Source organism: Metarhizium robertsii, assembly GCF_000187425.2.
Source record: "Metarhizium robertsii ARSEF 23 chromosome Unknown MAA_Scf_5, whole genome shotgun sequence".
Taxonomy (NCBI): Eukaryota; Fungi; Ascomycota; class Sordariomycetes; order Hypocreales; family Clavicipitaceae; genus Metarhizium; species Metarhizium robertsii.
The window spans coordinates 1,082,663-1,100,781 of NW_011942193.1; the positions used below are offsets into that span (position 1 = coordinate 1,082,663).

At 51.5% G+C, this 18,119-nt stretch overlaps 8 protein-coding genes across 8 annotated transcripts; 2 read left to right on the plus strand and 6 right to left on the minus strand.

Moving 5' to 3' along the window:
* Positions 1-22: 22 nt before the first annotated feature.
* MAA_04325 (magnesium transporter) lies at positions 23-2,647 on the minus strand (the record flags this gene model as incomplete). Its single annotated transcript, XM_007822323.2, has 3 exons — positions 23-299; positions 366-2,267; positions 2,349-2,647. The coding sequence occupies 3 exons, from the start codon at positions 2,645-2,647 to the stop codon at positions 23-25; spliced, it is 2,478 nt and encodes an 825-aa protein (XP_007820514.2).
* Positions 2,648-3,778: 1,131 nt separating this feature from the next.
* On the minus strand, positions 3,779-5,535 carry MAA_04324 (nucleolar complex protein 4; the record flags this gene model as incomplete). Its single annotated transcript, XM_007822322.1, has 3 exons — positions 3,779-3,928; positions 3,991-4,885; positions 4,934-5,535. The coding sequence occupies 3 exons, from the start codon at positions 5,533-5,535 to the stop codon at positions 3,779-3,781; spliced, it is 1,647 nt and encodes a 548-aa protein (XP_007820513.1).
* A 433-nt stretch (positions 5,536-5,968) lies between these two features.
* On the plus strand, positions 5,969-6,959 carry MAA_04323 (ATP synthase subunit 4 mitochondrial precursor; the record flags this gene model as incomplete). The annotated part of the gene is made up of 4 exons (XM_007822321.1): positions 5,969-5,999; positions 6,104-6,552; positions 6,642-6,864; positions 6,934-6,959. 4 exons carry the CDS (start codon positions 5,969-5,971, stop codon positions 6,957-6,959), a joined length of 729 nt encoding a protein of 242 aa, XP_007820512.1.
* Positions 6,960-7,522: 563 nt separating this feature from the next.
* MAA_04322 (Inner nuclear membrane protein MAN1) lies at positions 7,523-9,742 on the minus strand (the record flags this gene model as incomplete). The annotated part of the gene is made up of 2 exons (XM_007822320.2): positions 7,523-8,111; positions 8,253-9,742. 2 exons carry the CDS (start codon positions 9,740-9,742, stop codon positions 7,523-7,525), a joined length of 2,079 nt encoding a protein of 692 aa, XP_007820511.2.
* A 661-nt stretch (positions 9,743-10,403) lies between these two features.
* MAA_04321 (ubiquinone biosynthesis monooxygenase COQ6) lies at positions 10,404-11,929 on the plus strand (the record flags this gene model as incomplete). The annotated part of the gene is made up of 2 exons (XM_007822319.2): positions 10,404-10,572; positions 10,635-11,929. 2 exons carry the CDS (start codon positions 10,404-10,406, stop codon positions 11,927-11,929), a joined length of 1,464 nt encoding a protein of 487 aa, XP_007820510.2.
* Positions 11,930-12,277: 348 nt separating this feature from the next.
* MAA_04320 (NADH-ubiquinone oxidoreductase 49 kDa subunit) lies at positions 12,278-13,755 on the minus strand (the record flags this gene model as incomplete). The annotated part of the gene is made up of 2 exons (XM_007822318.1): positions 12,278-13,030; positions 13,102-13,755. The coding sequence occupies 2 exons, from the start codon at positions 13,753-13,755 to the stop codon at positions 12,278-12,280; spliced, it is 1,407 nt and encodes a 468-aa protein (XP_007820509.1).
* Positions 13,756-14,555: 800 nt separating this feature from the next.
* On the minus strand, positions 14,556-16,173 carry MAA_11211 (uncharacterized protein; the record flags this gene model as incomplete). Its single annotated transcript, XM_011413191.1, has 2 exons — positions 14,556-15,312; positions 15,536-16,173. The coding sequence occupies 2 exons, from the start codon at positions 16,171-16,173 to the stop codon at positions 14,556-14,558; spliced, it is 1,395 nt and encodes a 464-aa protein (XP_011411493.1).
* Positions 16,174-16,846: 673 nt separating this feature from the next.
* On the minus strand, positions 16,847-17,668 carry MAA_04319 (uncharacterized protein; the record flags this gene model as incomplete). The annotated part of the gene is made up of 1 exon (XM_007822317.1): positions 16,847-17,668. The coding sequence occupies one exon, from the start codon at positions 17,666-17,668 to the stop codon at positions 16,847-16,849; it is 822 nt and encodes a 273-aa protein (XP_007820508.1).
* Between the last annotated feature and the right edge of the window lie 451 nt (positions 17,669-18,119).

Consider the following 18,119-nt stretch of genomic DNA (forward strand, 5'->3'; position numbering starts at 1 on the left):
AAGAAGAAACAAAAAGAATGATTCAAACAATATTATATACCCTCTTGGCAATCATATAACACGCTATGCCGAAGAGCAACAGGCCGGCGGTTATCCACACAAACCATGCCAAATCACCCTCGTACTCCTGCCCGGGAACCCAGACGTTCATGCCCCACAAGCCGGTGATGATGTTCATGGGGAGCACAATGGTACCCAGGACGGTGAGCTTTCCAAGGACATCGGCAGTTTGCTCTTGTCTCTCGTTCATGCGGATGTTAATTTGGGCGAGATAGTTGCCGTGTGAGCGGGCCAATATCCTGCAACTCTGTTAGCCATTGTTGTCTACTGGAGAACGTGGCCCCGGGGGGGGGGGGAAGACGAACTTTTCATAGTGACCCAAATTGGATGTCATGGTCACAATATGATCTTGGATATCTCCCAGATAAAGTCCTATCTCGGACCTGGGCGCAACTTCCCAGCTTTCGTTGCATCGCTTGGCGAAACCTTTGATGACATCTGCTTTGTTGCCTAGAAGGCGATACAGACTCATGACTCGTTTGCGACAGTCACCCACCCTTCGGAGCATGTCCCCCGAGTCGAAGAAGGAGGAGCTGTCGTCTCGGAGGTGGGCCGTTTTCTCGTCCCTTTCGGGTGTATGCATCCGTAATATATTCTCGTCAATCTCGTCAACTTCGTCTTCGATGATTTGGATAAGGGGTTGGAAAACATCGGTAATGTCATCAATAATGGCGTATGATATCCAGTCAGACGATAGAATGAGATAGTCTCTAAGCTGCCGGATGCGTCTGCGTACGTTCGCAGGGTGCGGTGTCATGGAAAAGTGGAAACTGAGCACACCTTCGCGGAAAACAACGACGTACATGTTGACTGGTTCGAGGTAGTTCGCGCTGTTGATGTCCTGGTCAAATGTGCGGTAGTTGACAAAATAGTAGTGACGGAACAGTTCTACTTTCTCTCGGGCTTCTTGAAGCATGATGTCTTCGGCGGTGAGGGGATGGATTCCGAATGCCTTCGCAATGACCTTCATTTCCGCCTCTGTAGGGCAGAGAACGTCGAGCCACCAGACAGGCCTGTCGCCATATCTAATAGGCTTTTCAGCTGTGTCTGCAGCAGCGGGCTGAACACTGCCTCCCGGTGATGATTTAGCGCCACTCGGGCTGACGCGCCTAGAATGGTTCATGGAATCCAAGTTTGGCGACATGGTGCCTCCCCTTCCCTTTCGTGACTCCGCAATAGATGGTTGGCGTGTCGGAAATTTGGAGTCGACATCTAAGCCGTTAAAAGACCGCTGGTGCTTCATCGCTAGCGAAATGGTCTCATCATCGTTGTCGCTGCTCTCGTCGTCTGACAGAATGCGAGGATCTGGGATGAAGAGCTCTCGAAAGTCGCTTCCAGGCTGGACGAGCTCCGATATCGTCTGACTGTGGATGGTGCTTTGGAATTCTTCGTTAAAATAAGTGAATCGATATGGAACCTCTTCATCAGTCTGGAACCACCCCTTTCGTACAGGACGTAGCCGCCCGTTGATCAACTGCGGCTCCGTTATTCGTTTCACTCGTCGTTCTTCGCTTCTATCCTCCTTTTCATACTGCCTCCATTCCTCCAACACTGACAGGTCCGGCCATTGGCCCCGTCGTCGACGTGCATGCCGCTGGTGGATTTGAGGATCTCGAGACTGAGCATCATCTTCCTCTTCGCCAAGCTCTGACATGCCAGGGGCTGGGAAGCATACGTCCCCAGCAGCGGCCACTGTTGATCGTCGGTTTATCTCGGGCCTGTGGTCATGAAGTGGACTTTCTGTGACCGACACAGCCTCCTCGTTGTCTGAGCACCGACCGCTACCGCTCGGAAGAGATAAGTCACCCCGAATCATGACGTCTCCAAACACCATCTCCGGGCCAGCCGCAGCACCGAACGTTGGCGAACCTGGGACGGACGGTGGATGATTCACATCGTAGCCATCCCTTTGCGAAGGGGGCCGCTTGGTTCTCGACGATCTGCTGGATCTTCGGCTTCTGTTGCGACCGGTCTTGCCCTCACTTGCCCCATAGCTCGAGGGACCCGTTGGAGTTGCTTTCTTGGCGGATGCCGACAGCAGAGGAGCGGTCTCGTCCCACGGATTATGCTCAGCATTCTCATTGGGGCTATTGGGAGTGTGCATAGATCGCAGTCGGCTACCGCCCGGAGTCGAGGAAAAGGGATTATGGAAGGGACTAGACACCGCTATGGTGGATGAGCGGCGGGTTCGCATAGGCTTCTGCTCTCTATTGATGCAAATATTAGCTCACGTACACGGGGAGGCATGCCGCATGCTGGATAAATTACAGCCTCTCCTGCAAGCTTACCGGTGGTCAAGCAAAGCCTCGCTGTCGATGCTGGTACTGCTTAGGTTGGCCTTTGGCACTTGATACAGCAACCCGGGGCCCGAAGGACCAGCTTCATCATGGCTGTCCTCGGCAAGAGCAGCAAAACTCTTTCGTCGGGAGCGCTTCTTTTTGCCACCTCGATGTCCCTTCCTCTTGCGCGGCTGCTTCTGGCTGTCTGGGGTGGCTTTTCCCGTGGATAGTGACGGGGAGCTCTGCGAGGCAATTTCCGTTCTGTAGTTAGAGACGGCGCTCAGCGACGGGAGGCGATTGCTGGCCATTGCGACGTGGCCCGGCTCTCAGGTTAGCCGCTTTAACACACGCTCATGCTCAGGCCCGCATCGGTGTCACCATCGCTGTGACTCGATGATCTGACGTTGTAGAGGCGAGGCGTCAGACAAGGCGAATTTTGACAGCTGGGTTCACATGAAAGACGAAAAAAAAAAATAAGAAAAGAAAAAGAAGAAGCCACAGAGGATTGTCGGTTGAGTTCGCACGTTGCCAAGATTTGTCAAAAGGCTCCAGATGTCTGGGGCGTTACTGTTGGGATGGGGCACATGGCGCAGTCTGGTTCTAGGTGCGCACTAAGGTGCTCAATGGTCCGGCGAATGTTCAGCTAGATACATACTGTACGTACACCAGCTGCGTGCAGACTGGAGCAGGCTGGTCTTTCCTTGATGGATGATTCAGTGGCTTGCAAGGGGGTTGGCCTCTGGTGGTGCTAGTCCCTTCATGTAATGTTCGAAGCTGTCAATACGGAGTACGGAGTAGTCAAAGCTATAAACGAAGAAGCTCCATGTCCATGTCCGACCAGGGGAAGTCACACGGTGCCGGAGGCCCAGGCCAGCACTTGGACGGCGCTGGAGCACCAGAGAACTGATTGATTCAATCATTGATGTTCTACAATACAGTGGCCGTACAATGCGGCCATGTGGTCCGGTGCTAGCCGCTTTTAGACCAGCGTCGATCCTTCCAACCAGCCCCGGAGCTTTGGCGCACGAGGCTCTTCAGCAACCCGCATTGGTGTTAAAGCTCTCCATGTAGCTTGAACCAGACGTCTTTGTGCAACAAAGCTCGGACATTGTCTGCGGCCTCACTGCTTACAGCCGGCTCGAGAACTTGTGTCAGATTCTTTTGTTTTTCCCGAAAAACCTTCATGATGGACAGCCGTTTCGCTATCTGTTCTCACTTTATCCGCCAAACCCACTGCCGGCGCGGCGCGGCATGAATTATGTATTTCAATATGTACTGCAAGGACCGCTCCAAGAGTGTAGTTGTTCAAGAGAGTAATTTCTGGCGCGACAGGATCGCTGGGAAATAAAATCAATCTGATGTAGGGTTCGCTCGCTATGTCTATGTATTCTATGGCAAAATATGTCCACGCCAAGTCCGCCAACAGTCTAACCCAGAAACTAGGCCTTGGCCCCAAAATCCCAGAGCCTAACCAACAGGCTGTCCTGCTGTGCCGTTGGGTCATCATGGGGGAGGAATATCCTCCTAGGAATTTGGAATTCAATAACCGGCGCCTTCTTGATGTCCTTTCCCAACTCGGCATCCAGAAGCTACGGACAATGTCAGTAAAACCAGCGCCGTACATGCCCCAAAGAGGTCAGACAGGACTTACACTTGCGTATGAATGATCCAAAAAGTCTTCCATGTTATACGATTGCTTGGTGAACTGGTCAGACATGACCTTTGCAATAGTCGCAATGTTGGGGTGATAGTGCGATTGCAGCTGCACAAGTTCCCAGAGACAGCTGTCGATTGCGCGCGTCTTCGTAGGCTCAGTCTCCTCCGCCAGGAAGGGATCTTCAAACCCGTGATCCTTCATATCCTGCTTCTCCTTAGGATCCTTTATGACCCGGTGCAACATGTATGTGCATGTAGGGTGACGCTTCAGCAGGTTGTAAATCCACGGAATCACAAACGCAATGGCGCTAGGAGGCGCATTCAACGCTAGCCGGGATAATCGCTTTAGGAAGCTAGCCACCAGAGAAGCAGGAAGATGGGTTGACGCCAGGAATGTATCCAACAATCGGAAGAATCGGGAGCGGTGTTTTGAGTGCAGGATATCTCGGTCGAGTAGCGAATACAACTTGGGATAGAACGATGGGTAGTCCAAGTTGCGCTCTTGAATCAGGTAGAAGACTCCAGACAGTGCTAGCAGAGACATCGATCCTCCTGTGTTGTAGCAGTTGGTAAGGAAGTCTGCCAACAACTCTGGTTTTGTGAACCAAGGGGCAATAACGGTTGAAGTTATATCCAGTAAACGCTTACGCTCGTCCTTGGTGTCGACGACGCCCATCAATGCAAGCCACGCCTCTTGACCCTGCTTTTTGTGTTGGTTGACTGATCGAAGAGGATGTGCCTTCTTCTTGGGCCTGGGGATGTAGAAGTCGTCCAGGTCATCCGCAGACTCTGGCACACCGTCTAGAGCAGAAATCAGGGAGAACACTCTGTCAAACAACTTATTGGACTCGATATCCCCCGAAGAGCTTTCCACAAGGTTCCTTTCAAAGCTATTAGCAGAGCGCAACAACATAATTCGATAAAAACGAAATACATACTTGACAGATTTGAACGTGAAATAGCGAATATCATCATACTGTTCCGCAAAATCTTCTATGTATGCTTGCCTGACATCTTCGTTGCCTGAGAGCAATACAGCTTTGACGATGTTCTCGATAAACGCGGTGGGGAACGAGTAGTCCTCATTGTTATTCAAGAACTCTGCTTCAGCTTTCAGCAATCTCATGCTCATGGTGAGAGCAGTGACGGCGAGCTCTTCTTGGCTCAACAGACTCATCAGCAATATCTTGTACTGAGAAAACTGATCCTTGAGCCAGCCAACGACCACACTATCCTTTTCCGAAAGAGACTTCTTGGAGGTGAGAGACCCTTGGGCTAGCAACCGAATAAAGACTCTGCAGAGGGCTACTGCTGCCAACATTGATTCTGGTTCGCCATTTTCATAGTCCCTTGCCGTGCTCAACAGGTCAGTGATATCGTTGTAATTCTTTTTTGATTCCAGAATTCCTTGTTCCAGAAGAAGAATCCTTGCATTTGGGTCCTCACTCTCTTCACTTGAAGACCTGCGCCGTTTGGCTGGCTTTTCACTAGCAGAGGTACGCTTGCGCTTCGAGCCTTCAGCTACAGCGCCTTTCGCCATGATGGAAATACTTTGCCGCGTATGTCGTTGGGAATTCGGGAATAAAAAAAAGAAGTATTTAACTCTCTAACTGAAAGAGAATGAGCCTCAAAAAAGGACAGAAGAAGTAGCACCGTATGTTTATTGAAATGGTAGATACATATTGTTCGAAATCTTGGGAGCCTCAAATAAATCGAGTGCTGGACTTCCAAAAAAATCCAATCAGTCGCACCTTATCGATAAGATTGCTTTTCCCCTACACCTCAAGGCAGGGAGAAGGTCGGGTAAACCATGTTGCTCCACGAGCGAACGCCCACTTGGCCCATTCCTTTCCTCTCCGGCGTCACGTGATTTTATCATGTTGCCGAACTAGCGCGATAAAACCTCAAACCTCACTCCCAGCTCCCCGAGCAACGTCAAGCCCGACACCCCCCAATCGCTACTCTGTATCACAATGGCCTCTCGCTTGGCGCGAAGCGCTGTCAGTACGTCGCTCCCCTATCGAATTGCACGACGACAATTGAAATTTGGAGACCCAATTGGAAGCGGAAAGTTTGCTGACGCATGATGAATCTGTTGTAACGAACAGGCGCTCCCCTTCTCCGATCTACCCTCGCCCGCCGAGCCATCCCTGCCGTGTCCGCCGCTGCTGTCCGCCACGCCAGCAACGTTCCCGCCGAGGAGCCCAAAAAGAAGGCTCAGAGCATCATCGACTCCCTCCCCGGAAGCAGCCTCCTCAGCAAGACGGCGTTCCTCAGCAGCGCTGCTGGTCTCAGCATCTACGCCATCAGCAATGAGTACTACGTCATGAACGAGGAGACCATCGTGGCCATCTGCTTGCTGGCCGTCTGGGGTGGCCTCATCAAGTACGGTGGTCCCGGATACAAGGCGTGGGCCGAGAGCCAGAACGAGAAGATCAAGAACATCCTCAACAGTGCGCGTGCCGACCACACCGAGGCTGTCAAGGGCCGCATTGAGGACGTCAAGCAGATGACTGGTGTCGTGGACATCACCAAGGCCATGTTCGAGGTGTCCAAGGTGAGAGAGCTTTAAAGCATTCTGTCTTTTTTTGGAGGGGGATGGGATCCCTATCTGGACGATGATAGTACTGACGCAAGGGCTTGCAGGAAACCGCCAAGCTTGAGGCTCAGGCCTATGAGCTCGAGCAACAGACCGCCCTGGCCGCCGAGGCGAAGGCTGTCCTTGACTCCTGGGTCCGTTACGAGGGCCAGGTCAAGCAGCGCCAGCAGAAGGAACTTGCCGCTTCCATCATCGCCAAGGTCCAGAAGGAGCTGGAGAACCCCAAGGTCCTGCAGCAGATCCTGCAGCAGAGCGTCGCTGACGTTGAGAGTATGTTGAACTGGACAAGTTTACGCAAAACGATGACATGATCAATGAATATGCTAACACAGACCACAGAGATTGTCTCTTCCAAGGCCCAATAAACGCCAATTACTAGAGTCTTAGATTAAAAACGTACCGCCGTTTCTTTTGTTACAACACTTTGTGCATATAACCACACCTGTGCAATAGCCGATTAAATCGAGACACTAGTCTTAACTATTTTAACTCTATTCTATGTTTTCTTCACCTCCCGTGACTCTGTTCTGTCGACAGTGAGATATTTCAGCGATGCCTTGGGTGAATGCGTGTCCTGACGCGTTGATAGCCATTCAACAAACGACAACCACACGACGCTGAACGAGGCAACCCACTTGCATCACTGGACACATCAACGACCAGCCGAAGCCTAGGCAAACTTGACATGCCAAGTAACCCAAGAGTGTCTCCAGTCTTACTACGTCTCGAGGGTGGCTGTAGCAAAACAGAGACCTAGCAAATTTCAACAAATTAATAGTCATCGAGATGTATTTGGTACACCATAAATCGGAAGTGACTGCTGCCCTTGGCCTAATATTAACTCATCCACCAAATTGTAGCACAGCGAGCAATTATACATTCTAATACAATTCATAACAATGCAGTATAGCCAACACCAAAGCCACCCCTAATAAATCGGCCTTGGCTCATCCCATTTCCTAGCCTCGACTCTATCTTTAGAATCAGGCGTCTCCTCCTTCAGCTCCGGCACCAACGAAACCCTCCCACTGCGCCGTCTCCTCGCCCCCTCACCCTTGGTAGGGCCAATCCACTCCCAAGCACGACCTACTTCCCCGCTTCGGCTTTCCCTCTGGCTTATGCGGACATTGCTGTTCTGCTCTACGACAGCCCTTACCCTCTGCCATATCCTGTCTCGCTCGGAGAGAGTGTGAATAGATCGCAGGACATCATCCCTCAGGTTTGGCAGGAAGAGCCAGGGATCATCAAGATCCTCTTCTCCAAGCTCCCTCTGGTCCGCGAGTCGCTGTAAGACCAAGTCTACGAGGGCTGGAACCTGTGCAGATGTTGCAACGTGACGACGGTACCGTGAACGTGCGTTCAAGCTTCCGAGGATCAGCAAGATTATAAATCCAATTGCGAGTCGATATCTTGCCAATGCGAGCCAGATTGACCGCTTGATGGCGCAGGTGAGCGGAAGGCGAGCGAGAGAGGTTGACGATAGCTTTCTGACTGGAAGATTGGAGGCACCGGGCGGTCTGTGGGATTAATCACGGATCTGATTAGTCTGTGTCAGAAGAAGGATTTGTTGACCAGATATGAGATAGCACCACAGCCATAGCTGAGATTTTATCTCATTGCGAAAAAGAAGAAGGAAAAAAAAACTGGTCTATACTCACTGAGTTGTCTCAACCTGAACTTCAACTTCTTCTCTCGTAGTGACTTTGCCGATGGCCTTCTCCCACAGGTCATCAAATTCCTCATCACTAAGTCTCTTGTTTCGTTTTTTGCTGACAACGTGTTTTAACTCTTCCTCTGCGATTGCAGGCGAATTTTCCTGTTGACCCGCTTCGTCCGCCAAGTCACCGCACTCATACTTGGCTCGGCGCTCTCTAAGCTCCTCAACCGCCTTGTCAGCTACGGCCTGAACTCGGCGTTCCTGCTCGCTATCGGGCTCACATGTTGGTGGAAGAGGGACCAGTCCGCCGAATGACAACGGGTGAGGTTTCTGAATGAATCCTTGGATACATCTCACATTGAAGCCCTCGTAGCAGTAGGCATTTGCAGGACATGGTTCGCATTGGGGTTCAACAAAAGGAAGTAGCGCATCGGGAACTACAATCTCTGGTGGCAGGAGTGGCTTAGCCTGTCTACCGAGGCCGCAGTATCCGACAGCAAGCTTCTCTTGTCGATACCAAGCTCCGTAAGCGCCGAAAAGAGCCATAAAAAGGACAAAGAGGGGTGTCAGTACGCTTGTTTGGCGTGCTGGTTTATGGCTCTTGCGCAAAATTGGAGCGACTTCACCCGAGCTTTGAGCTTCTTCCAATTCGAGCTGCTCTTCAGCAGTAAACTCCTCGCCAGGCTCCAAAGCAAATTCAGGATTTTTTTGCCGTAACTTGGGTGCTGAAATTTCTGATACTCTAGACTTTTTGCTTCGATCGGTGAAACCATCAGTTCTTCTCCTAGCAGATCGCACGCTCTTAGACATGTCCTCGCCCAAAGTGCGTCGACGGTTGCTTGGAGTTTTTACCGGCGGCGGGGAGCTTCCGCTTTGGAAAGGGTTGTCGTCGGTGAAAACAGATGCGTCATGTCCCCCGTCCTCTTCTACCTCTGGCGGCTGAAGATATTCGTTCGAGCGATCAGCATGAGTGGGATACTCCTCTTCCGACTCATCTTTTATTTGAGGAGTGACGGTCCTTCTGCTGCTTCGACGCGTCGACTTAGACGCAACGGATGCGGCGCCGTCATCTTCGTCAAAATGGGAAAGTTGCCGGCTAGCAGATCTTGAGCTGCGCTTGCGCGGACTGCGCAGAATATTGGATTCTGGTTCCTCGGACTCGGTCTTGATTCTGCTCGAGCTCTTCCTTGGCGACATCGACCTGCGCATAGACGAATGGCGCGAGCGCGTGTCGTGTTCATCCCAAACGTTGGAATCTTCTGCACTGCCTGCATTGACGAACCCTAAGCTGGATCGTTTCGCCTGAGCTCTCTGTGCCCGCAGCTTCGCAGCCTGTGATAAAACGTGATCATTGACCAAATCTACCAGTTGTCCCTTCTTCGCTGTCGATGGATAGTCCACATTGTGCGTGACGAGGATGGACCGCAAGCGCGGCACAGTCACGCTGCGCGGATCGAAGCCCTCTTGGAGGTAATCATCGGCATCAGCCATGGTGACGGACGGCGTTAGCGCACAGCGGTTGATGAAGTTACAAATCCCTGGCAAGGCAAGATGTGGATGCGCAATGGCAAGTCCAGGAACTTGGCTTCGCGGAGGAATGCAACGACACAAGGTGGTGAGACAAGGTCAACCGAGGAGGACCGCCGAGGAGGAGCGGTCGCGGCCAAGGTCGCAGGTTATCGGACCTGCAGAGAGAGGGAGGCATCCACTAGGTTGCCGAAAAGGACAACCTTGATACGGAAATCCGAAAATAAGGGTGTTGCCGGCACTATAGCCTGCAAAGCAGTATTGCAAGGATGACAGGTTTACAAAATCGTCGGCAAAGATGATATGATTGTTGTTGATCGAGTCCTAGCTCCACTGACGGAGCCACGGCTCCCGTTGTCTGTAGCAACTATGATACATACAAGCGGCGCATCCTCGGCCCGCCCAGTCGAGAGCGAGAGGCTGGCGTGGCCTTGCCACATGTGGCGCAAATGCCACCCTCAGCCCTGTCATAGTACCTCCGTACATTGTACGTACCGAATTGGGATGGAACTTGCATTGCAATGCATAACATCGTCCCACCTCAAGAGCTCTAGCTTCGTCCACCTTCAACCACCAATTGATGTTGTGTGGTGATTTACTACACGCAACAATGCCACAGGCTACAATGGCTGGGGCGCGGGGTCTTATAACAACCTCGAACTTCGTTTGTAGAAGTTGCTCTCGACCTGCCCGCAGCCAATGGCGTCGTTCATATTCAACTACAAAAGACGATATATACGATGTAGTTTGCGTTGGAGGTGGCCCAGCTGGCCTCAGTCTTCTCACAGCGCTTCGTACGCACCTTACTGTCTCGGTTGAATGATATCTTGAACTTAGTCTCTAACGAATATCCTAGGCGCAAGCCCCATCACTTCCAGGCTAAGGGTTGCCCTCGTCGAAGCTCAAGACCTAGCCAAGACCGCCGCCTTCTCTCTCCCGCCAACCCAGTTCTCAAATCGCTGCAGCTCAGTGACCCCATCGTCGGCCCAGTACCTCAATACCATTGGAGCATGGACACACATGAAGCGCGACCGCATCCAAGAATTCCACGAGATGCAAGTTTGGGATGGCGTCACAGGTGCCCGGATTGAATTCGACCCCCCCGCCAGCTCCGGCCCCAGCAAAACGATTGCGTACATGACGGAAAACCTGAACCTGACTTCAGGTCTTCTGAAGCGCCTCCAAGAACTAGGAAGCATCGATATTTTTGACAACTCGCGAGTAGAGAAAATCGACCTGGGCGAAGAGACTGAAGATATGGATCTTCGCGACTGGCCCGTCGTACACCTGTCAGGCGGTCAATCACTAGTTGCACGACTTCTCGTTGGCGCCGACGGGGCCAACAGTCCCGTACGGACGTTTGCAGGCATCGAGAGCCGTGGGTGGGATTACGGCAGACACGGGCTGGTGGCGACGCTGCAGCTGGAAGGAGACGGTTGGGGCGGACAGTTCAGCAAGATTGCCTACCAGAGGTTCTTGCCCACCGGCCCCGTGGCTATGCTCCCTCTACCGGGGAATTATTCAACCTTGGTGTGGTCAACGACGCCAGAGAACGCCGCGCTTTTGAAGAAGCTGTCTCCCAAGGACTTTATTGCCTTGGTAAACGCTGCATTCCGCCTTAGCCCCGTCGACCTGGGATACATGCACACACAAACCGAGGGCCAAGAAGACGAGTACAACTGGAGATTACAACACACGCCCGTGGATGCCGAGGCCATCCCGCAGACTGTTGTCGGCGTGCAAGAGGGGTCGATTGCTTCATTCCCCTTGAAGCTTCGCCACGCAGATACATATATAGGTGAACGAATTGCACTTGTCGGCGATGCCGCGCACACCGTCCACCCGCTGGCTGGACAGGGCCTCAACATGGGGCAAGGCGACGTGCAGAGCCTTGTCAAGGCCATAGAATATGCCGTTTCGCACGGACAAGATCTGGGGACACAATTGTCACTTGAGAGTTACAATAGCGAACGTTACGCTACTAACCACGTCCTGATGGGCGTGTGCGACAAGCTCCACAAGATTTACTCGGTTGAAAGCGGACCACTGGTTGGTCTACGATCTATCGGCTTGCAGGCTGTCAATATGCTGTCGCCGCTAAAGAATTTCTTCATGGGACAGGCGTCCGGTACCGGCGTCAAGGTCGTATAGACAACCAGACTCATCTCGCGGTGTAAAGTGAGGTGTGTAAAGTAGTATAGAAAGTAATTGTAACAATAAAACACATGCACATCTTCAATAGCGCCCCATGTATACGTATACAAGATGTACATCACTTGAGTGAGGCTGCGCAGGTGGTTAAAAAAAAAGAAGACTTCTATGGAGTATTTACACGTTCTCCCAGCCAGCTATGACTACAGACAAATAAAAAATCTTGATGGAATTTTTCTCCCTTCTTCCCAACATCTACCGATCGACCTCGCCTGAGTAGAATTGTCAATATGTGTTTAAATGTAGAGATTTGCGACTTTGGAAAGTGAAAGAAAAGGGAGGGGTCCATCAAAACTTACCAAACACCAAATCCATGGTACCAATTACAGCGACGGCATCAGCCAACAAGTGACCTTTGGAGACATGGTCGAACCCACCCAGATGAGCAAACCCAGGAGCACGAATGTGGCACCTATAGGGACGCTCGCTGCCGTCGCTGACAACATAAACACCCATTTCACCCTTGGGGGCCTCTATTACGGAATAGGTCTCGCCAGGGGGGACGGCGTAACCCTTAGTATACAGAAGGAAGTGATGAATGAGAGCCTCCATGTTCTCCTTCATGGCAGTACGGGGGGGAGGCGAGACCTTGTAATCTTCAACACGGACAGGGCCAGCAGGCATCTGGTTCAGACACTGGTGGATGATGCGCAGGGACTGGCGGAACTCCTCCATTCGGCAAAGGTAGCGGTCGTAGCAGTCGCCATTCTTGCCAACAGGAACATCGAATTCGACCTTGTCGTAGGCGTCGTAGGGTTGGCTCTTTCGGATATCCCAAGGGACGCCAGAGCCTCGAAGCATGACACCGGTGAAGGACAGGTTCAGGGCATCAGCGGCGGAAACAACACCAACGCCTCTCAATCGCTCAATCCAGATGCGGTTGTCGGTAAGCATTTCTTCCGTCTCGTCGATGCGGTCACCAAACTGGGTGGCCCATTGATAGATGTCATCCAGCAGACCAACGGGGATGTCCTGATGAACACCACCAGGGCGAACATATGCTGCGTGAAGACGTGCGCCGGAAACACGTTCGTAGAACTCCTGTAGTCGATAGTTAGCGTCATATAAGGTCTCAAAAGAAGACGTGGATATGATGAGGCGAAGATGCGTACCATGAGCTTCTCTCGCTCCTCGAAGCCCCACAGGAAAGGCGTGAGAGCACCAACATCCATTGCGTGAGACAGGACAGACATGAGATGATTCAGAACTCGGGTAATCTCTCCAAACAAGGTACGGATGTACTTGGCGCGGTCGGGAATCTCAATGTTGAGTAACTTCTCAACAGCGAGGGCAAAGCATTGCTCGTTGGTCATCATAGAAACGTAGTCGAGTCGGTCGAAGTAGGGCAGAGCCTGGAGATAAGACTTGTATTCGATCAACTTCTCAGTACCTCGGTGGAGGAGGCCAACGTGAGGGTCGGCACGGATGATTTCTTCGCCATTGAGCTCGAGGATTAGTCGAAGCACACCGTGGGCAGCGGGATGCTGTGGGCCGAAGTTGACAGTATAGTGCCTGACCTTGCGGTCCTCGACCGAGTTCTCGCGCGACTTTTGAACGGCGCCAGGGATACGCTGCGTTGTGCCGTAGGGATCGCTGGGATGGGCAAAATCGTCATCGACGGGGATGAGCCTAGTGCCCATGGGCTCGGGAGTAGCATATTTTCGAAAACGTGTCGTCGAGAAGGGCCGAGTTGCAAGTTGTGTGGCAGGACGCAGGCAGAGACGCTTGGCGCCGTGACCAGCGAGCCTCTGCAGTGAAGAAGCCATTGGTAACGAGATTAGAGGGGCCGGAAGCAAGAGGATAGACTGGAGATCCTCATGGAGAGCCTCTTGCTCGCAGTCAATGGCTTGTGGGCTGAGGAGAAATCGCCTTGGTGGTTATGGCCCGTTGTCCCGGATGTTGCACGTCAATATTCGGGGCAGCTTTGGCGATGGTGGATTCCGGGGTGGGTTCGGCTTAATATTTTTGCGTGCTAGTGAACCAATTAGATTGCAGCCATTACTCTCACTGCGGGAGAGAGGAAGCTTGCCAACGATCCACTTGAAGAGCACGGCCAGCTTGACTGTGGGACTCCACATAATTTGGACTTGCAAGGTTTCAGCTGACACCAGACCTTCGTCTTGCACACAACCCTGTCTTCAACACAAGAGTATCCGACTATCGACGGAGAGTCGTACCATTTATCTTATCTGTATTTAAAAAAAAACTTAAACTTTCTTCTCTAAAATAAAAGCCGAGTTTATCTTCGGGAGACCGTTGGTGGAAAAGGAGTATCATTGTAATGGTAGTAATCACACCGAGAGGCATCCAGATATTATAATGATAACGCAGAGACTTCTCAAAACCCAATGAATTGTGGAAAGCCAGTTTCAATTGGCTGATTTGATTCAGATGCGTCAACTGCCTGCAGGTAAGTGATGTCGAAGACTCCAATGCATAAAAAAGAGCCAGGCATAGCAGCCACACCATCTAGATAGATGGCAAAGAAACATTTCCTCCATCTTCGTTCGTTCGCCATAAAGCGTGGCTCTCCATAATCCGCACAAGAAGCAATCCCAGACTCAATCTATCCTAACCCCAAATCACTCCTCACAACCCCCAAAGCAACAATATCCCAAACAACGCCGCCCTTCTCAACCGCCCGCCTCCTGACGCCCTCCCTCACAAACCCGCTCTTTTCCATGACCCTCACACTCGCCGGATTCGACGAGAACGCCTGCCCATCAACCCTCAGCAAACCAGGCCACGTCTCAAACGCCCACCGCACCGCCGCGGCAATCGCCTCCGTACCATATCCCTTGCCCCAGGCCGACGGGGTCAGGAAATAACCCACTGCCCACGTCCTGTAAAAGACATCCTGTTGCGGGAGAAATCCAAAGCCCCCAATCATGACCGGCGCCGTCGTCAGGTTATCCGGCGTGTTGGGCTTGAGCATGATGGCCCCGTGTGTGGGATAGTGCGGATCCGCGCCGCTGCCGCAGGTTGCTATAAACTCGGAGGCGGCTTCGACGGTGTAGGGTGACGGGAACCTGTCGCTGAGGGTGGCGGCAACTTCATCATGATCCCCCACGGAGGCGAGCGCCGGAGCGTCTGACAGCTTGTAGCGGCGGAGGATGAGCCGTGGTGTTTCGAGGAGGACTGTCCCTGGCTCGGGGGAGGGGGGGTTAGGCGATGTGAGGATTCTGTTTGGCGGTGGCATTCCAGTTGAGTTTTTGCGGAATTTTCTCACCCTTGCTTTCTGAAGAAGGGTTGAGTATTGGTAACGGTTGTGGGTGTTGAGGCGTTGTTTTAAATATGTTGCGGTGAAGTGACTGGTCTGGACTCTGGATGAGGTGAGTCAACTCGCTAGTGTTGAAATCTCCGCTTACGGAATCCCTTCAACACCATCTCTCAAGTCTACGGGTGACGCTCACAAATACGGGTCATGGTTATTTTGCCTCTGAAGATGAGCTATTGCAAACTGTACTATTTAGTCGGTATACGCAGCAGGCCATCACCGGTCCAAGCCAAAGTCAACTCCGAAACGGCGGCAACCTAGCAGCTTACTCAATCCCGTCAGATCCAGACGTTCTGCAACAGCCACAATTCTCATCCTGCCCGTCCGTCCCTGCTGGATCAACATTCGCCTTGTCCAAAGCCCCGTCGCCAAAGTCAAACGGTACGCTTCCAAGAACTAACCTATCCCAAAGGGCATCACTCCGATCCAAAATACTCCTCCCGTCAAGATCAATGGGTATTTCGTCATGTTCCTCCGAGTGCACACCTCCCCCAATCAGCCCAACTGCTTCGGCTTGTCGAATTAGTTCCTTCACAGCTTCAACTTCGGCGTCCTCTCTTTGCCTGCCCACGTTCCCAAACAAAATTGTCCACGGAATTTCGTAGCATTGGGGTGGTACTTGGCACGGATCATCTGAAAAACCTTCTATGTGATTGAGGACTAATTCATCATACGAATCGAGCTTTCTGGCATCAGGCGGCAAGCCATTGCTGAGTGTCTCCGATGAATCATCATCTTCTGCAATGGTATCTTCCGCGTGCAATGTATTCAACCTTTTATCGCCGTCTGGAAGTCTCTTCTTATGGTTCTTTTCTTCCAAAAATTGACGTTTTTCTTGACAATCAGACGGCTTGCCCTTGCCCTTGCCCTTGCCGGGAGGCGTTGGGCGTGCTACTGGATGTGGCATTGTCGTTCAGTTACGTGACGCTCACTTTTGTAGCGCCTCCTCTGTAACGGGAATAATTAGTCATCGAAAATATCGGCATTCTTATCTTACTCGAGAAATATAAACATACTTTTAATTCCATAAGAATGTGCCTGGTTTGGTCAATGTATAACGTGGATCTCACTATTTGCTCTCTGTGAGAAGTCGAGGTAGTGTTCTTTCGTCGGAGAGGATATAGTTTGAAACTACAGTATCTTTAAGATGCAAGTTGGTGAAATAAATATCGTGGTTAAAGTTCTGATGCGTTGGGTTGAAAGAGGTGTTAAATAACCACTCGACCTACTAAGCGAGCCTGGTACCTAAGGCTGGAGTGAATGATGTCTCCGGCGTATCTAGAGCTGTGAACCAATAATACACTTTATTACCTGCAAGCAATGATTCACTCTTCGTCACTGTCAACAGCTGCGCAAAGATTCACCCGGTGTAATCAAGCGGCAGTTTGGGGTGGTGAGAGGGCAAACAGATTTTTCATTGCCACACATCTGCTTTGACCGGGTCCTATTCGTTAATTCTGACTCAATAGTGAATACATGAATAATTTTATACCTTTATCCCCAATTGACCATTTCCCCAAGACCATAGCGCCGAACGAATTGCCAAAATGCCACAATAGAACTTATTTGAAGAGCAAATATCAATGGCCAGGTTCAGAGCCCTCACCAACGAGATTCACACAGAGAACCGCAGCGCCTGCGGCTAAGCTTCCAAGAACGAGCATTTGAAGGCCTTCCCACAAGCTTCTCTTGACACTCCTCTCTTCACCACGGAGTATCCAGCTCTTGCTTGATCCAAATGTCATGAGCGCTATCAAGCATAAAGCAATGCTCCAGTGCAGACCTCTACCAACTGTTGAAGTGAAGAAGTATGGGAAGAGGGGGATGATACCGCCAACGACATACCCCAGCGAGATGGATAGACCCGAGGCGACGGGCCATATTGGTAGCTGATCCGACAACGGCTCTGTCGCAGCATTTTGTTGCTGCAGACGGCAGACTGTTCTTCCAACACCGTCAGGGCGACTTCTCAACATCACGAGAATTTCCAGGACTGTGGCAGGTGGTAGAGCCAGAGGCTCAAGATGGCTCCTTATAAGGTCCTCCTTTGATTCTTGGTCCAGATCCTTTTCGTCCAAATCGTCGCTAAGATGACTAGATGAGCCTCTTGAGCTTCCATCGCGCAACATCCCTCTCAACTCCTCCTCGTCACCGTTGCTATCGAGGGCGTCTTTGTTCCCGGTTGGATGAGGAACCTCATCCGATGCGGATAGATATCCGCCGATGCCCATACTGATGCTTCCGGCACACAGCTCGGCGAGGCCTGCGTAGATGACGGTATCAGCTCTTCCCAGTGAGCTGAGCCCTGCGGTGAGGGCAAATGGGACGGTCAGGCCATCGGAAAATCCGAGGGTGAAGTCGGAAAGAAAGCGAGTTAAGCAAGGGCTCTGTAACTTGGACATTATGGCAAGCTGGGGTAAAAGAATAGTGTACGATGGTGTTTTTCTATGCTCACATTCTTTGCCGAAAAAAGAAAATGACGTTGCGAGCTGGTCAATGTGCGTTGTAATGGACTGGTCGCGATGACAAAGGTGGTTAAAATATTACACCGGTCATGAACCGAGTTACAAATGTCGAGCTCAAGCTCAGGAAGAACAGGGAAGCGCAGTAACCAACGTTGAGGAGAATGCAACAAGTTTAAAAATGGTTCATGGCGAAATCAACCAACGGATGAACTCGAGTCCAAGAGATGGAGTAGTTGTTCAAATGAGGTGCACAGTGGAATTTGTCTTCGGTGTAATTGCATCTTTAACTGGCGAGTGACTTTGAACAACATGAGCTGTCTATAGGCCGGGGCAGGAGCAAAGGGCAATGTTCAACCAGCAAGTGCTCACTCCTGCCGTCCTGGATGGA